The sequence below is a fragment of the Trematomus bernacchii genome, unplaced genomic scaffold (genome assembly GCF_902827165.1).
Source record: "Trematomus bernacchii unplaced genomic scaffold, fTreBer1.1, whole genome shotgun sequence".
Classification (NCBI taxonomy): Eukaryota; Metazoa; Chordata; class Actinopteri; order Perciformes; family Nototheniidae; genus Trematomus; species Trematomus bernacchii.
Window position 1 is genome coordinate 2,276,387 of NW_022987801.1, and position 17,205 is coordinate 2,293,591.

At 42.2% G+C, this 17,205-nt stretch overlaps 1 protein-coding gene across 3 annotated transcripts; it reads left to right on the top strand.

Moving 5' to 3' along the window:
* Nucleotides 1–795: 795 nt before the first annotated feature.
* On the top strand, nucleotides 796–17,024 carry klc2 (kinesin light chain 2). 3 transcript variants are annotated; one of them, XM_034150216.1, is made up of 14 exons: nucleotides 796–942; nucleotides 3,092–3,337; nucleotides 4,001–4,325; nucleotides 5,700–5,916; nucleotides 7,964–8,153; nucleotides 8,314–8,487; nucleotides 8,647–8,746; nucleotides 12,206–12,255; nucleotides 12,481–12,548; nucleotides 13,026–13,134; nucleotides 13,450–13,608; nucleotides 13,803–13,927; nucleotides 14,508–14,565; nucleotides 14,663–17,024. In XM_034150216.1, the coding sequence occupies exons 2-14, from the start codon at nucleotides 3,110–3,112 to the stop codon at nucleotides 14,744–14,746; spliced, it is 1,887 nt and encodes a 628-aa protein (XP_034006107.1). In that variant the 5' UTR covers nucleotides 796–942; nucleotides 3,092–3,109; the 3' UTR covers nucleotides 14,747–17,024. The 3 variants fall into 3 exon arrangements, with proteins under 3 accessions (XP_034006107.1, XP_034006106.1, XP_034006108.1); XM_034150215.1 differs by lacking the exon at nucleotides 796–942 and adding an exon at nucleotides 1,347–1,432; XM_034150217.1 differs by lacking the exon at nucleotides 796–942 and adding an exon at nucleotides 1,347–1,432 and having other exon boundaries at nucleotides 13,450–13,602.
* The last annotated feature ends 181 nt before the right edge of the window (nucleotides 17,025–17,205 follow it).

The following is a 17,205-nucleotide window of genomic DNA, read 5'->3' on the forward strand; positions in this document are numbered from 1 at the left end:
CATGTTTTTGTGTATGCGTTTGTAGCTTTTATAGCTTCTTTATACTTACTTAATTAAACAGTTAGATTTCAATATATAACATTTATTTAGCTGTTAATGCTTTCCATTTGAGTTATGGAAACAATGGGCTTGCAATAAGAAAAATAAGCAAACATAATAAGTAAATACTTACAAGCTAGTTAAACTGGAATAAAACTTAACAGAAAATAGTTGTTATCAAGCAGGAGAAAAAATACATTCATGTTTAATGCAAATATAACAAATATTGAGATATATTGATAGTCATTGTAAATGTTAATGGTAAACAATTAAAACGGGTCAAGTAGTATTTTAGAAGGTGATATAAAGAGTGACATTGTAAATAAATCGTGCACATGATAGTTGTGAAGCAGGTCAGTAGTACACAGAGGGCCTCTCACTACCCTGATGCCCTGGTTCGTCTTTGAATGGGAGCACAAAGAGTATGAGCACAGCAAGAGGCTTCACTTCTAACTAAATCCTGTTACGTGAAAACACGTGTTTAATTATTTATTATTTACTTTTTGAATCCGAATTAGTTAGGGACAATATACTCGATAAATTCAAAATGATTTGTAATGCTTTATTAATTATATATAAAATAAATCAGTTGTATGAGAAGAACTAATTTGATTGGAGGCTAGCTAGATCGCCAGTTTGGCTGTACGCATGCGCAGGATTGTTTCCCGCCCAGTTTGGAAAATGGCCAACGCAACAATTCATCTTGACATTTTACTTCATCTTTGATTGTTAAATTGTGGAAGAACCGCCGTTTTTTCTCTCCTAGCTGTCCCATTTGAGACATATCCAAAAATGACGTCCTTCTTTGTTAATGAATATACGTTTTTGAGGGGATGACCAGTCAGTACCGGCATGTTCAATAATAGCTTTCCTGCCGGCCTGAATTTTGAAGTAACGGTCCGGGTAAGTTGAAGTGAAACAGACGTTAATTAACTGCTTGAAGCTTGGCTAACTAACACGCTGTAGCTAATCGTATTTAGCTAAACTAAGTGATAAAGGAGCTATTTTAGTGTGCCATGTGCAAAACCAACAGCGTGAGTAGCGTGCGTGAAATGAACGAGACAGGTAAGCTAACGGAAGTTCACAGACCCTAGCTTCGTCCAAAGTAAAGTTAGAATTAACGGTAATTCTAACGGTTAGCTTTTCGAACCAACTGGCGTTAACATTCATTTCTTAGCTAAATCATCACTGCCTTTTATTAAAACTTCGTTGTGTTTGATAGGCCTACATTGCAGACGACTTCAACCTACAATACGGTTTTAATTTGAAAAACACAACCGGAAGCAGTTTGTTTTACGTCGGTAGACTTGACACTAGTTTGTCCGGAGCATCACAACATTGTCCTGACGCTTTGTTCGAAGGACAGAAAGCATCGCACTTGTCTTCGATGAAGGTAAATATACGGATTAATAATATTGAAATTACATGAATTCGATAGTTACGTAGCTGAAATAGATATAATTTTAACAAGCTGTCAAATAAGCGCTTCATCCTCGGCGAGGTCCGTAAATGTGTCATCCGAGTCACTCCTCGCCTGTGTTTTTACCTATAAAACAGCACTTTTTAAAATGAATCTTGTCATATTCTTATCTTTGCTTATTGTATATACTATACAGTCGCCTAATATAATGTGCATCAGTGTGTTTTTGTGTAAGATCTTGATGCTCGGGCCTGCACTGTTTACAAACATGTCGGACATTTTCACGCGTTTTCAGTAATTATTTTTCGGAATCATCTTTAAAAGCTTTGCCTTTTCTTTGATCAGTCCTCTCCATTGTCGGTCACCTTGATTGGTATGATGCCAAGCCAAACACTGCCGCCCATCCCGGGCACAGGCCTCGACCATCCACCGGCTCATCTATCCATTTGTGGCTTAAAATAGACACGTAAAAAAAAGCCTGGATAAGCGAAATTATTATATCCGGATGCTTTAATTTTGTATTTTCTTTACTTTCACCTCTATGCATTTTGCAAACGGAGCATTTGAAGGGATGTGTGAATATTGGTGCATTGCAGTCAGTGTATGAGGCGGAAGGGAAGAGGAGGGGGGGGGGAGGATGGGTGAGAGAGATAGACACATAATAAGGGAGAGAGAGGGAGAGGAGAACAGGTGCACCTCCTCCATCAAAGCAGGAACAGAGAGAAAGTCACGATGTTGCACAATTGCCTCCTCTGTCCTGCTCCAACGGTCTCCTTTACAGCTGCTCATTATTCAGACCTGCAGGAAAGGAAGTGACTATTTACTGGGCCAGGCTCTGTCTACAACCTGATGTGGAACTTTCCAGATATTGTTAATCCATGCCGTTTGAATGTTGTCCTTTTCCGCTACATCAGGGGTCAATTGAGAATTTCTCTGTGTTTTAATCACACGACCATATCAACCACTGCTTAGAATAAACATCCTCTGATCTTCATCAACAGTCCCAAACCAGTATTTCATCCCCTTGTAGTGCTTCAAAAGTTATATAACATGTGGGAATAACATTTTCTTAGACTACATGATTTATAAAACAGGGTTTAAACAATGAAATGTATTGTTAAAATCAGCTGATCAGCCTCCTGTAATGTTTGATGTTGACATCATCACCTCACTCTGAGTGAATCTCTCCTGGGTAGAGCAGCTCTGTCATGTGACAGCGTCTCACTTTAATTGGCTTTACTGGTCAATGGCAGCTGCTGCGTCACTGTCCAGCTCGGAGGAATCCTCTTTTAGTAATCTGGGTTATTCATACTCTCACACACACCTTTCCGTCTCGCCTTGCTACCCAAGGGTTACGTAAGGTTATTATGAAACTGTAAACTATTGTTTAGCCCTTGACTTCTTTAAAACTGTAGAGAAAGGGAGCACTGCGAGAAAGAGAAACTTACTTTCTTTTTTATCTTGTCGTTTTTTTGTTGGTCCTCCCCTACATGACCTTGTGTGAATTGTGAGAATTTCAAGCAGTACAGGACGTGAAAAACAAAACGCACACACAGCAAAAACAAGTCTCCTTTCCCCAATAACGTCCTTCTTGTAACATTTGTCTTCTATTTCTTTTTCCTTTCTCCACAGTGTGTATGAAACCAGGCTATGTCCACAATGGTGTATCCTCGTGAAGAAGCCCTGGAGCGCCTGAGCCAGGATGAGATCGTCCTCAACACCAAGGCCGTCATGCAGGGCCTGGAGACGCTGCGCGGCGAACACGCCCAGATCCTCAACTCGCTGCTGGACTGCGCCCAGCCCCCCGCCGCGCAGGAGAAATCCGGCCTGCTGCGCAAGAGTCTGGAGGCCATCGAGCTGGGCCTGGGAGAGGCACAGGTAACACGACACTGAGCCAGGTTCAGGTTATTTATCTGTACGCGTAGGTAGGTTTGGTTTGCAGCTAAAAGACAAGGGATCCTTTATGACACACATTCTAAAACAACAAAGACAAATCCCTAAAAAAAAAAATACCCGCTGCTCCGTCACATCTAAAAACATTTAAAATCATCTAGTACAAACATGAGCAATCCACAAAGTTAATAAATAAATAGGCATTGCTTCCATAGGCATCTGTGTGACGCTGCTACAACTTGTTAATTTGTGCGATTGCTGCTTGATTTCCGTGAGCAAAGGGTGGGAGTAATTGTCCAAAATAGAGCTGGATAACCGCTGTAACTGTCTGAGGGTCTCCAGGTTTCGCTGTGGTGTGCAGCTTTATAACCTGAGTGAGAGAGTTTCTGCTGTTTAAAAACAGGTTGCCAAACCATGACACTAAAGAAAAGGACAGAATCGACCCAATAAGAGCACGATAAAAACATGACCATCATGGTTTTGTCAAAATAGGATTTTCAGTTAAAAAGTGTCCCGAGAGATATTTGTATGATTGCACAAATTCCACTTTCTGATTCTTGATGGATAAGTCTTCATGTATCAGGGGAGTCCTTACAGTAATTACGTAAAAATAATCCACAGTGGGTAAAAGTCCAATTTTTCTCAAAGGTGATCGTCGCCCTGTCGAGCCACCTGAGCGCCGTGGAGTCGGAGAAGCAGAAGCTGCGGGCTCAGGTGCGCCGGCTCTGCCAGGAGAACCAGTGGCTGCGGGACGAGCTGGCCGGGACGCAGCACAAACTGCAGCGCAGCGAGCAGAGCGTGGCGCAGCTGGAGGAGGAGAAGAAGCACCTGGTGTTCATGAACCAGATCAAGAAGTTTGACGATGACGTGTCTCCGTCGGAGGAGAAGAACCAGAGCGGGGGAGGAAGTGGAGGAGACACTTCGAAGGACAGTCTGGACGACTTGTTCCCCAACGATGACGACCAGGGGCCAGGTATGTGCTTTAGGAGATGCTAACAAGGTTTATAGGCTGTGAGTAATGCTTATTCTCCTTATATATTAATCTACACATTATTTTTCCTCAAACTCAAGATTACATAATGCTTTGAAAGTCTGACCATGCGTTTAAAACCCACAAATATTCCATTTACTGTCAGACAATACACAAGAAAGGAGCAGATCCTCCTTTTTCAGAAGCTGGAACCAGCAAATATTCAGCTTTTTTTTGCCTGAAAAGTCGCTTAATCAATTAAATCGATTATTTTAATCCTTGTAAATTAAATATTCTTTCATGGAATTAATCATTTAGCTGACTCGTTGTTTCAACTCAAGGTAATAGTGCAATAATATTTGAAAGGGAAGCCTGGAGGAGCTATTTAGCCTTAAAGTAAGAGCCCTTACGAAGGAGTAAAGTGACTCAGCAGAGGCAGAAACGACCTCTGACATACAAAAGATTTCCATCCCAGTTTGCATGAACAGGAGCCTGATACTGGAGGAGGGTGTGTTTCAGTGGTAGACCACAGGAAGCAGAGATAATTGGTTTTGCTTCGGGCAGTCGGTCCTTTTGTATAGCTAACCTTTCTTCCATTATGAATGACCAGTCTTAAGTCAAGTCAGATATAGGGATAGTCTCTCTGTGTAGAAATCACATTTATATATTTACCAAAGCTACACTTGGAATTTACCCCATTATAATTCATAGGTTTATTTAAGTTAAAGTTGTAAGATCCTTCCTTTTGGTATTTTATAGAGAGTGTAAATATTGATCTGCTTTCACATAGTTTTTCTATTCATAGAGTTACAAAATAAGAGCCTGATACAGTCCTTCCTTTCATTCACAGTCATGTCAGGCCTTGAGTCATTTCAACTCAGGCACGAGTTGTTCTCAAGTTTTCAAACACAGCTCCTTGTGTCAGTGGAAAACATACAGTTTAACGGTCAAACTGGGAGATAGTTTGGATAAGATAAATAAATGATTTGAAGCAGGACATGTGGTCATGTTGATGCTTCACTCAGACGGTCACTAATGCGGTGCGGTTCAATGTAAAGGTTGGTTAGCTCTCCGCTCCATTAGCCTGGGAGTAGGGCTTCCCATAATTGCCGTTTGGTCTGTTTATTTATGAAGAACTGAATAATACTTCTCAGAAGTCTTGTCTCATCTTTATTCCACCTTTTTATAGTTAAATTAAATGTTGCTCTAGTTTGGGAACTAGACATCAGGGTCACAAGAGAAATGTCAGGTTCAGGAGTTGAAAGGAGAGGAGGTGCTTTGAGAGCCAAACAGTCGAAGAATTAAACATTTGGAGAAGAAAACAGTTTATTTGACGGATAGGGAGACATTTAAATATCCTCTCTCTTGTCCTCACAGCCCAGCCCAGCGGAGAGGTGGCGGCTCAGCAGGGGGGCTACGAGATCCCGGCCCGCCTCAGGACGCTGCACAACCTGGTGATCCAGTACGCCTCGCAGGGCCGCTACGAGGTGGCCGTGCCGCTCTGCAAACAGGCTCTGGAGGATCTGGAGAAAACATCCGGACACGACCACCCCGACGTCGCCACCATGCTCAACATCCTGGCTCTGGTGTACAGGTGAGGAACGGAGTGGATGTGTACCAGAGGTGTGGACTCGAGTCACATGACTTGGACTCGATTCAGACTCGAGTCACCAATTTGATGACTTTGGACTCGACTTGACAAAATCACAAAACACTTGCGACTCGACTTGGACTTGAACACTAATGACTCGGGACTTGACTTGGACTTGAGCCTTCTGACTTGAGGTGACTTGATAATTTAATTCAGAGGTCTCCAACACGCCGATCACGAGCTGCCGTTCAGAAGAGCAGACTCGCGTCGGGGAGAGCAGAATCTTCAGCCGCTCCAACTCTTGCTGTGAATCCAAGCAGGCAGGGGCGGGACTTTCAAATTGACCCGCTATTAGAATGCATTGATTTTCAAGGTAAAATATTCTTTTATTGAACAGTGAGTTTTGATCGCACAGGGATGAAACGTATACCAATATAATCTGTGGACTCTCAGGGCTCGACATTATAAATGGCCCGCTGGCCCGGAAGCATTATTTAGACACCGCGGCCAGCATAACGTACTTTCAACTCGCCCCACAGCTGTTTGCTGCGGAGCTCAGCGTGAGCAGTCTCCCGTGAGCGGGATCGCACTCCTTCACTACAGACTGTCTCTATCTCTCTCTCTCTCTCGCTCTCGCTCTCGCTCTCTCTCTCTCTCTCTCTCTCTCTCTCTCTCTCTCTCTCGCTCTCTCGCTCTCGCTCTCGCTCTCGCTCTCGCTCTCGCTCTCGCTCTCGCTCTCGCTCTCGCTCTCTCTCTCTATCTATAACTATCTATCAATATATCTATCCATCTATATCTCTCTCTCTCTCTCTCTCTATCTATCTATAACTATCTATCAATATATCTATCCATCTATATCTCTCTCTCTTAATCTATCTCTCAATCTATAAGGAACCGCAGTAGACAAAAGGCGTTGCTATAGCAACACGTCATGTTTATATGAAAAGGGGTGGGGTCAATATGACCCGCTGGACGGAAATAGGTATAAATGGCAATTTTTTGGGCGATTTCTTCAATCTGACTTCATATTGACATTTTTTAACAACATAGGGTGCTACATAACACACTTTCAGGAAAAGTCACGGACTGGAAGACTTTAATATTTTATTGAAAAAAAGTTACACACAAAAAAAAAAACAGCTCTGGGTCAAATTGACCCGGTTGGTCGGAAAAAGTCAAGAAATGAGCGAAAACCGAAAAAAGAAGCAGCATCTGGCTGCATTTCAATGATATTGGAGAAAGCAAAGCTGAGTGCAGGATTTGTCAAATGAAAATAACCTTCAGAGCAGGGTTTTGTTTTGGTAACCACTCAGGATTTATTGTCAGAGGTGGGAGAAGTTCAGATCTTGTACTTGAGTAAAAGTACCAGAGTGTAGGAATACTCGGTTACAATAAAAAGTCCTGCATTCAAAATGTTACAAGTAAAAGTAGAAAAGTATTATCATCAAAATATAGTTAAAGTACCACCTGCAGAGGGATCTAGATTCAGGTGTTCTTTTCCCCATAGAGATGCCTCGCTGCACATTATCCCTTGCATAAAGATAGATTGTGGGTCCCTTATAACATGTTGTACACAGTGGAAATAAACATTCTGGTCACCTCAACATCAGGGATCTTATCCATTAAACTCCTTCTGAATCAAACCGTCACGGTAGCCTAACCTTACTGATCCCTCTTACAATAGAAGAAAAACACGTTACTTTACCAGCAGAGAGAAAATGGATTATTAAATGATTAATGTGACTAATAAAGAGCAGTTAGATTATTAAGTATTATTCTGTTGATCGATGTCATTACATTTGTTGAAAAGCACATAAGGACTTGTTTAAGACTCGTTTTGTCAAAGTTTAGGACTTGGACTTGACTTGAACTTGCCCATCCTGACTTGAGACTTGACTCGGACTTGCAAAACAATGACTTGGTCCCACCTCTGGTATATACTGTATATTCCACATTTACAAACGTTTCCCCATTTGGGATGAAGACAGTATATCTTGTCTTATTTGAGAGCTTTTCAGATTTCTAACAAAAAATGCTGTTTGTCCTCCAGGGATCAGAACAAGTACAAAGAGGCGGCTCACCTGCTGAACGACGCGCTGGCCATCAGAGAGAAGACGCTGGGGAAGGATCACCCCGCTGTGGCCGCCACCCTCAACAACCTGGCCGTCCTGTACGGAAAGAGAGGGAAATACAAGGAGGCCGAACCTCTGTGCAAGAGAGCGCTGGAGATCAGAGAGAAGGTAAAGACCCACAGCGCCGACTCGTAATGTAAAAAAAGTATGTTTTCTATACAAAGTCCACCATTTAAATAAACGATACATACTCACAAAAGCGATATCTGAGTACTTCTTCAACTAAAAGCGTTAATGTAAACCTCCATGTGTGTCAATGTGTCTCCAGGTGTTGGGGAAGTACCACCCAGATGTAGCCAAGCAGCTGAACAACCTGGCGCTGCTGTGTCAGAACCAGGGGAAGTACGACGAGGTGGAGTACTACTACAGACGGGCCCTCGAGATCTATGAGTCCAAACTGGGAGCCGATGACCCCAACGTGGCCAAGACCAAAAATAACCTGGTGAGGACATCATTCAAGAGAGATTTTAACTATACATTTGATATACAGTAATGAAAGTTTAGTTTGTTTTCTGCTCTGTAATCTCATCGTATTCTGTGATTCTGTGTTTTATTGTTGTTTCAAAGAGGATTTTGTGAATTGAAAGATTGTTCTCCTCAGGCGACGTGCTACCTGAAGCAGGGGAAGTTCAAAGACGCTGAGGCTCTGTACAAAGAGATCCTGACCAGAGCACACGAGAAGGAGTTTGGATCCGTCAACAGTGAGTAGACCGCTGAGCCTCTCTAGAGTGAACACAATGACACAACCCTTGAGCTTTACTGAAAGGAAAGTTAGTTATACATAAAATGAGATGTTTCTAATATTTGCCACTTTGACTGAGCTAGACCTTTAACCATCTTCAATCTTTAGTTCATCTCCACCAAATCATTCATCTTTAGAATTATAACCATTTTAAATGCCAAGTTGATACAAACAAAAACTTGATCAAAAGATAAACAAACTCAGTGTTTCAATGTTTTTTGGGGACATTTGTGACCTTAACCCTCTGAGACCCACATAGGACATTTCCGTTTTTGTAAATGTTTGTGTTTTGCCTTATACATTTTCATTTCTTTACAGTATAATACAAATAAATCAGCACAACCTCAGCTAATGATATATGTCACTCATTAGTAGGGATGGGTATCGTTTGAAATGTATCGATTAGGGATGCCAGCGATTATTCGATTTTTCGAATATTCGTTACAGTCTCCATAATCGAAAATTATTTTTAAAATTCGATTTTATTTATATATGTTGTTTTACTGTAAACTTGGAGGAAGCCAGCAGCGCAGGCTGCACGGAGTGCAGACTGCTGCTGCCTGCTGCAGCCTGCTACACACCGACCCCGCCTCCCCCCCCCCCCCCCTCCGTCACACGTGCGATTGATTTATTGGCGATATACAGAACAGTGAGAACAACACAACTAAAGATGAACAAAGCGGCATGTTCAAAGAAGAGTTCCTCGTGGAACTACTTCGAACTGACAAGTGCAAATGAAATAAAATGCAAGCTCTGCGAAAAGACTTTGGTCTACCACAGCTCAACATCAACAATGCCTTCGCATTTGAGTGCGAAGCATGCCAAATAAGTGCCTCCAGAGAAAGACGCAGCACAGCCGGCCATTACTAACTTCACTTCAAGGCCACGTCGTTGTGATGACAGGCATGGAGGTGACATAACTGCACTAATCACCAATATGATAGTGTTTTCTTTTTTTCTCCCGCGGGGGGGGGGGGGGGGGGCGAATAATCGATTAATCGATTAATATTCGCCAGGGCTGTCCGATTTTCGAATTTGATCATGGTCAGTTTCTGGCATCCCTAGTATCGATTCCGGTTCTTATCGATTCCCCGTTTCGATTTCAAAATTATAAAAGAAAGAGGTCAAACGTTTAGATAACAAAAATATCTTTATTCTTTTAAGCTTTAACTGACATTTTTACAAATAAAAAATATACATGCAATACAAATGTATTACACAAAAGCTGTGCTTTATTTTAACTGAGCTATGCCTGTGGCAAGCTATTAACAGGCATTACACTGTGCCTTGTCTTTTTCTTTTTTAGTGTAGTGGAGCCTCACTTTAGAGCGTTTACCGCGATCCATCTTTGGTGTTATGAAGTGACTGAGCTCGTGAACTGTCTACGGGAGGGCGGGGGGAGCCTCGCTGCGGGGCAACTGGGGGTGTTTCTCAATCGCGAGTACGCTTGCTTGGTAGCACATGTCTGCCGAGCGTCTTGCTTCAGAAGCGAGGCAAGAATACTTCCTGCCATTCGGAAAACGAAGAGTGGAACAGGCTAGCAAGTGTGCAGGTCTGCGTCATATGAGAGGCCCCGCCTTACATCTTCCGCCACAGATTTTGGGAAATTGGTCCGTGCGCAAAGCATTGTGGGGATTTTAAGACCGCGGAGTCTACACATGTGCAGCCTCGAAATTTCTCGCTACGAAGTACGCCGGCCTCGGTAGATTTCCAAGTATGCTGGAGATTGGAACAGTACTTCGGCGGCACTCGATGACGTAGTATGCTTGAAATAGTGGCTCTGAAGCAGCTTTACTCGCGATTGAGAAACACCCTGTGGACCTCTGTCGCCTGTCAGCGCAACTTACATGATGCCGTTTAAAAATATGATGGGCGGTGCCGGCCGCCAGCGAACCGAGCTGGCCGCCAACGGCCCGCTGACGACCGGCCGTACTGTGATTCTCCAGAACACACAGATGGCCAGTCCGCCCTTACCCTGTATTCCACCAGGTCGCCGCGGCGCAGACGGACCCGGTGGAATACAGGGTCTACCGCGTTTAGGAACCGTTAAGCAGAACCGAAATTGTGTATTTTGTATGGGTAACCGGTACCCGGCATTTTCTTATCGGTTCTCATCTGGAACCGAGTTTCGGTTCCCAACCCTACTCATTAGAGACTTATATACAATATAATATGGGATATTAGCCCATACATTTTTTTATTTTTTTTAAACGGAGCTTGAATTTTGTACTTAAAATAACTGCTAACCATAACATATACAACGTTAGCTTAGCCGATCTCCATTCAGAAAACATGCATTTTAAAAGGTTTTTCGCCTGCCGTCTGTCTGCAGACTTGTCAAAGCATTAATTCATGGTTTTTACTAACCGGTATCAGTATGTTGTTACTTCGGCATCATTTTGAAACGTGTATTACAATTAAATCACTGTAAAATATGTTCATTTTGTTGTAGTTGCCAGAGATTCTCTCACTAGTTTAGCATACTCAGCCCGGTTGTTGGCCCGGAAAGAACCTCGATTTTGGAGAGCCAGAAAACTGTGAAAAAGTACCCGCTAGCCGGAACTACGCCTAGTGGAAACGCAACCAAAAATGGGCCGGGCACGGCACGCTTAAACCGCGCTCCGCGCTGTAGTGGAAAACAAACAAAGTCACAAACAAAGACGGTGGATGAGAATAGATCTATAAAACAGACAGAAAATGATAAGCAATGCGCCAGAATCAAGGTGAGACTATCCGCCTCTTTTAAAACGTTACGCACATTCGTTTCACCGAAATAAGTAAACGCCTCTCAATGAAAAACTCAATAGAGTTGTTTATTGCCGTTTCTGTAGTTTAAGAGGAAGCACACGGCATGTCTCTGGCTCAAACAGCTGACAAGTTATGACTCTTTGAACACAACGTGATATTTGGGATCGTATACGGCCCCGTGGGTCTCAGAGGGTTAAGGGGCTTTTTGGCGTGAAGAATGATTGATTTCACAACGGAATATATCCATGACTATCCCCATTTCTATTCCTCTGACAAATTGCTATGTTTTGTGATTCTTGTTGTGATCTGTGCACAGCCATGGTTCTCCCGTGGCCCTCAGTCCTCTCAGCTGATTTGAGGATTATTTGGGGCCATGGCAGCGTGTGGAGAGGCTTAATGTCCATGTGTCCCTCTGCTGCTCTAAGCCTATCAAACCCTTATGAGGGCCAGACAGGAATGTGGCAATGCATGGGTTTTAATTAAAGACTGTTATTTCCTTAATATATGGATAGAGAAGCTTCACTTTAAAATTGAGGTCATTCAAAGGGTCCTTGATATCTTTTCAGCAATGTGTTATATTCCTTATTTGTTTTGTTTCTGCTATTACCTCGTAAAGTTAATCCTGTCCGTCAAAGAACATTTCTGATATTCTTTGGTCCTCATTTTGCAGATGACAACAAACCAATCTGGATGCACGCAGAGGAGAGAGAGGAGAGCAAGGTCAGTGATAAACGTTAATGTTTTCCGTTAATCCCCGGGTCTGGCAGGCAGGTTAATATAGAAAGGGACTGATCAGCATAATGAGATGGAGAGCAGCAGACTATAAACATTACAACAGGGACATGTTTTACAAGCTTTGATGGTGTAATGTTTCAAACATGACTTCTCTGCCTTTTTGTATCTTTATCTTCCTCTTGTTTTTCTCTCTATCCCCGTCTCTCTCAGGGTAAACGTAAGGACTCTGGCCCGTATGTAGAGTATGGCAGCTGGTACAAGGCCTGCAAGGTGGACAGGTGAGTCACACGTTTAAATTCAGTGGAAACATTCAAACAATCATGAAGAAAATATCAATTATTTTTGATAAAACTTTGAAATACAGTTGAATTGTAATGGTCTTTGGAGTACTTGTGGTTGTCAGACTTAACTGAATCTGTCTTGATATGACCAGGCTGTAAATGTGTTCAAATATCTTTGTCGTTTATCAAGAGCGGCCATTACAAAGAAAAGAATACCCTGTATCAATAACAAGATTAAGGACGCCAATATAGTACAAATCTACTCCTTGTACCAGGAGAACAAAAGTCATACTCAAACCCATTTGAGTTTAACAGTTCATTAAAAAATGTAATCTATAATGATTTGTTTGAAAATGTAATTAGCTTTATTGACAAAGATGCTAAATTGAAGATAAAACATTTGGTAGCAATGATTAAAAAAGGTGAATAAATAAATAACATTGTGTTTTTTGTGTGTGTGTTTTTCTTTCTCAGCCCCACAGTGAACACAACCCTGAAAAGCTTGGGGGCTCTGTACCGTCGTCAGGGCAAACTGGAGGCGGCCGAAACTCTGGAGGAGTGTGCCAGCAAGACCCGTAAACAGGTACACACACACACACACACACACACACACACACACACACACACACACACACACACACACACACACACACACAGACAGACAGACAGACTGCTGAGTTACTGCTGTTAGATTAGTCGTCTGGGCTCTTTCAGTTGAGAAGCCTGATTAGTTGAACAGGCGTCCAGCGGAGATTTATACGCCCATAAAGTATGATTTACAGATCAATCATGGAGCTAATGTGTGTACATTGTAATAAAGACCTGCTGTGCGGGCCATTGTGTGAAGAAGCTGTACTTTTCTCTCTGATCTTTGTGTTTTTGTGTCTCTGTCTTTCAGGGAATTGATGCCATTAACCAGAGTAAGGTGGTGGAGCTGCTGAAGGACGGGGGGGGCGGAGGGGGGGACAGACGACACAGCAGGGAGGGAATCAACGGGCCGGGGGGGCAGCGGGGGGAGAGCGAGGGCGACAACTCCGCGGAGTGGAACGGGGTCAGTGTATGGACACTAATTGATAACTGTAACACTAATCCATGTTTTAATAAGATCATGGTGTAAAGGACAAGATCAACACAGCACACGAGTCATATTAAATGTGCTGTGATCATGAGAAGGGAGCCAGAGGAAGTGTGCTTAATATTCGATGGGTCCAGTAAATGCTGACTTGGTGTTCTGCTTCATGTTCCCTTCAGGATGGGAACGGGTCTCTGCGGCGCAGCGGCTCCTTCGGGAAGATCCGTGACGCCCTGAGGAGGAGCAGCGAGATGCTGGTGAAGAAGCTGCAGGGGAGCGGGCCTCAGGAGCCACGAAACCCAGGGTAACTTCACACTCACTGCGAACACGTGGAGATAGTCAGCTGTTAGGAGTTAGGCTGTAACCAATGATTTAAATTGTGGTAATGATGATTTCGTTCATTAAAATGTACTCGTAACATTCCCAAAAGTAATGCAGAGCCCAGGACGAATAGCTACTTCAATGTTGTAGCTAATGGGGATCCAAACATAAGCCGTCTTTTCAAATAGTTTTTTGTCCGACAATTTCCAATGAGATTTAAAGGTCATGTTATTATTGGTTATTTTAAGGTCAACATATTTGGCCCTCCTCTATGAGCTAAAGAAGGGAGTGGATGTGGCTGAACGCTTTAAAAAAATCAAAAAATGTTACTTTCACTTATCTTTAAAAATCATAATGTGACGTATTTCTGAATTTAAGAAAGAAATATTGGAGCGTGTTACAATGACAATGACATATGATAAGATCTCTCAACTGTACAGAACTACTGTAAGTAAGGAGACTTACGAAGGAGTAAATAAACTACTGGTTGTTTTTCTCAGACATTATTCTGACATGATGTTTAAATGCTTTAGGCTAATTGTTTGATGTCTTGCTTTCCTCAGAATGAAAAGAGCAAGCTCCCTCAACTTCCTCAACAAGAGCACTGAGGAGACCACACAGGTACGAAGTTCAATTATCACCAAAATGTAAAAATATAATATAGTAATTACCTGACAATGTCCAACAGAAGTTATAGCATTTACTGTTCTGTTTTTAGGACGTCACCCCCGGCCTCTCGGACTGCAGGGGACTCAGCTCCAGCAACGTGGACCTATCCAGACGCAGCTCCCTGATTGGCTAGCCCGAGAGAGGAGGCGGGACTGAGGAGAGGCTGTTTTCAGCTTGGTTTGATCCACACTCTCCACACGCGAGATCAAACACTTGCACCTGCAGCATATTTTTTAAAGAACACTGAGAGAGAATAAAAAAACACCACCTCACGTAGCGTCATCCTGTTTAGACACGGTCGCTGCTTCGCTGTATAAAACGCTGCCATCAATCACTAAAGAGAATATTTAGATACACATTAATCAGCATGCTGCTTACTAGAACGTGGAATGTCTGCACCTGAGCGCATCGTGTTTTAGCACCGTGGCGTATATCCACATCGTGATGAGTCCCGTGTTTAGTGTGCAGACACTCGTAGGCTAAATGTACTCCGGTTCCAGTTCAGAGAGGAGCGTTTGCACTCTGTATATCCCACCAGTAGCATGGAGTATCTCCCGATTGCTAACCGCCCATTCCATGCATATCACAGACGGTCCAAATGGTACCATCCGCTTTGATTTAAACGAGGATAGCAGATGTATTTAAGAAGAATACGAGCGATCTTTGGGGATTTTCAATTAGCACTAACCATTTAAACCTCACTGTTTGCCTTTCTTGTTGTTTTATGTATATACAGTTTTAAATTATTTGATGTTTCTTTCCTTGTAAATAGTGCACTTTTTTTTTGTTTACACTTTATTGGGTCTAAGAAAATACTTATCTAAAGGGGGAGGACTGGAAAACACAGAAATATGAAAAGTTCCTAAATGCTGATACATTTAGTCCCTCAATCACTGAATTCTGCTGACTCATGGTTCAGTTTAGTCGTAATGCACTTTGAGCCCCTACTGCGCCCTCTGCTGGTCATGTTTATATCAGTCATTCTTTAAACTTTGATATAAAAGTGTCAGAAAGTTCATTTGAAATTATATTTACTATGTCTCCTCAATACTACCTACTGGAAAATAAGTTGAATAAAACACTAAAATCATTACTTTCAGGTACCTTTTCCTCACTAAACACTTCCAGGCTTACTGCCATAAGTCTGAAAGCTACTGAAGGGAAATATTTCTAAAGCATAATCAATGTAGGACTAAGGGTAACTATCTTATCAAAGCTGGTGCAGTGCATCAACAACGTGTTCATGTATTCCTCTTGTGAAAGGTTTCCCCCGTGTTTATGTTGCTGAATATGTATCATTTTGTACGGAACAATCCTCAGTGTGACGTTTTGCCCTTCCTGATGATTTGTGTTTTCCTGTTTTTGATCTGAGCTTTTTATGTTAAAGGTACTGATAATCATTTGAATGTTCAATTACATATCGATTGTGGTATCCGGTGGCTTTCACACTGGATGTTTGTATTGTGCTGTTTCCACCAAAAATAAGACCAATACCAAGAGAACTGTCCACAGAATGTACACGTGTTATCATGTGAAGTCGAGTTCAGCCTCGGCAAGTTGCGGCGTCACTTCAACTGGGATCAGATTGTCAAGAACAACAACTTTTTTTGCTTAATTTGTACGTTTTTCTTAGTTTACTCGTAAAAATGGAAACTCCTGACAATCTGAGTTACATTTCTAAGACGGGAGGATACAGGATTGTTGCATTTTGTCCACGACGGTGCATGCACACCATCGCCAAATTCACAAACAACCTGACACCGCCCTTTCTTAAAAATCACCTTTTGATGACGTCACATTGCTGACTCTAAAATAATGAAAGTGCTTAATCTGTCAGCTTCTGATTGTGCGCCGTGGTGCAGGTTTTAGATCGTAATGTAGAAATGAACGCATGAAGGAAAGAAGGCCTAAAGTAAGTGTTGAGGCAGAAAAAGAAATTATGGTATGGAAAGACGTTGCGGGAGGAAAAGTGTTTAAGTGTCGTCCGCAGCAAATAATGTACAGAGCAATCCTTTATATGTTTGTTCACATCAGAATGATAATTTGTAGTTTCCAGAACATCTTCTAGGACTAGTCTACTTCCTGACTGTAACACTGAGCAATCCTCTACCGTTCATCACGTATTCACCTCTGGGTTGGTTTGCTGGAAGTGTCTGTAATTCGTCTGACTGTATTAATAGCTCCATAAATATTAAGCACAATAAAACGGCCGAGAGGAAAATCTAAAACGGCTATGGTTGTAAATGTTCTGAAAGATTTACCTCTAATATTTATGGAGTTTTTACTTTATGGTAAATGTTCTAGAACCATGGTCATGTGCTCCTATACTGCTGATGGGTGTCATTGTGAAGGGGCCAACCCAATGTGTATTTTATCAAAAGGTTCAATAAATACAAACTCCACTTTTCAAACTGATTCTGCCTCCTTTATTTCCACAGGGTGTCCGCGGGGTTTTAAAAAGTATTACAAGTTGATAAATCAATTTAGCGAAAATTACGGCATTTTCCAAGGTATTACATTTTGTAGCTTGTTTTCAATAAGTATATAAATTGTCCAAAGAGGTTGTATAAAGTGTGCCTGAATGTAATCATT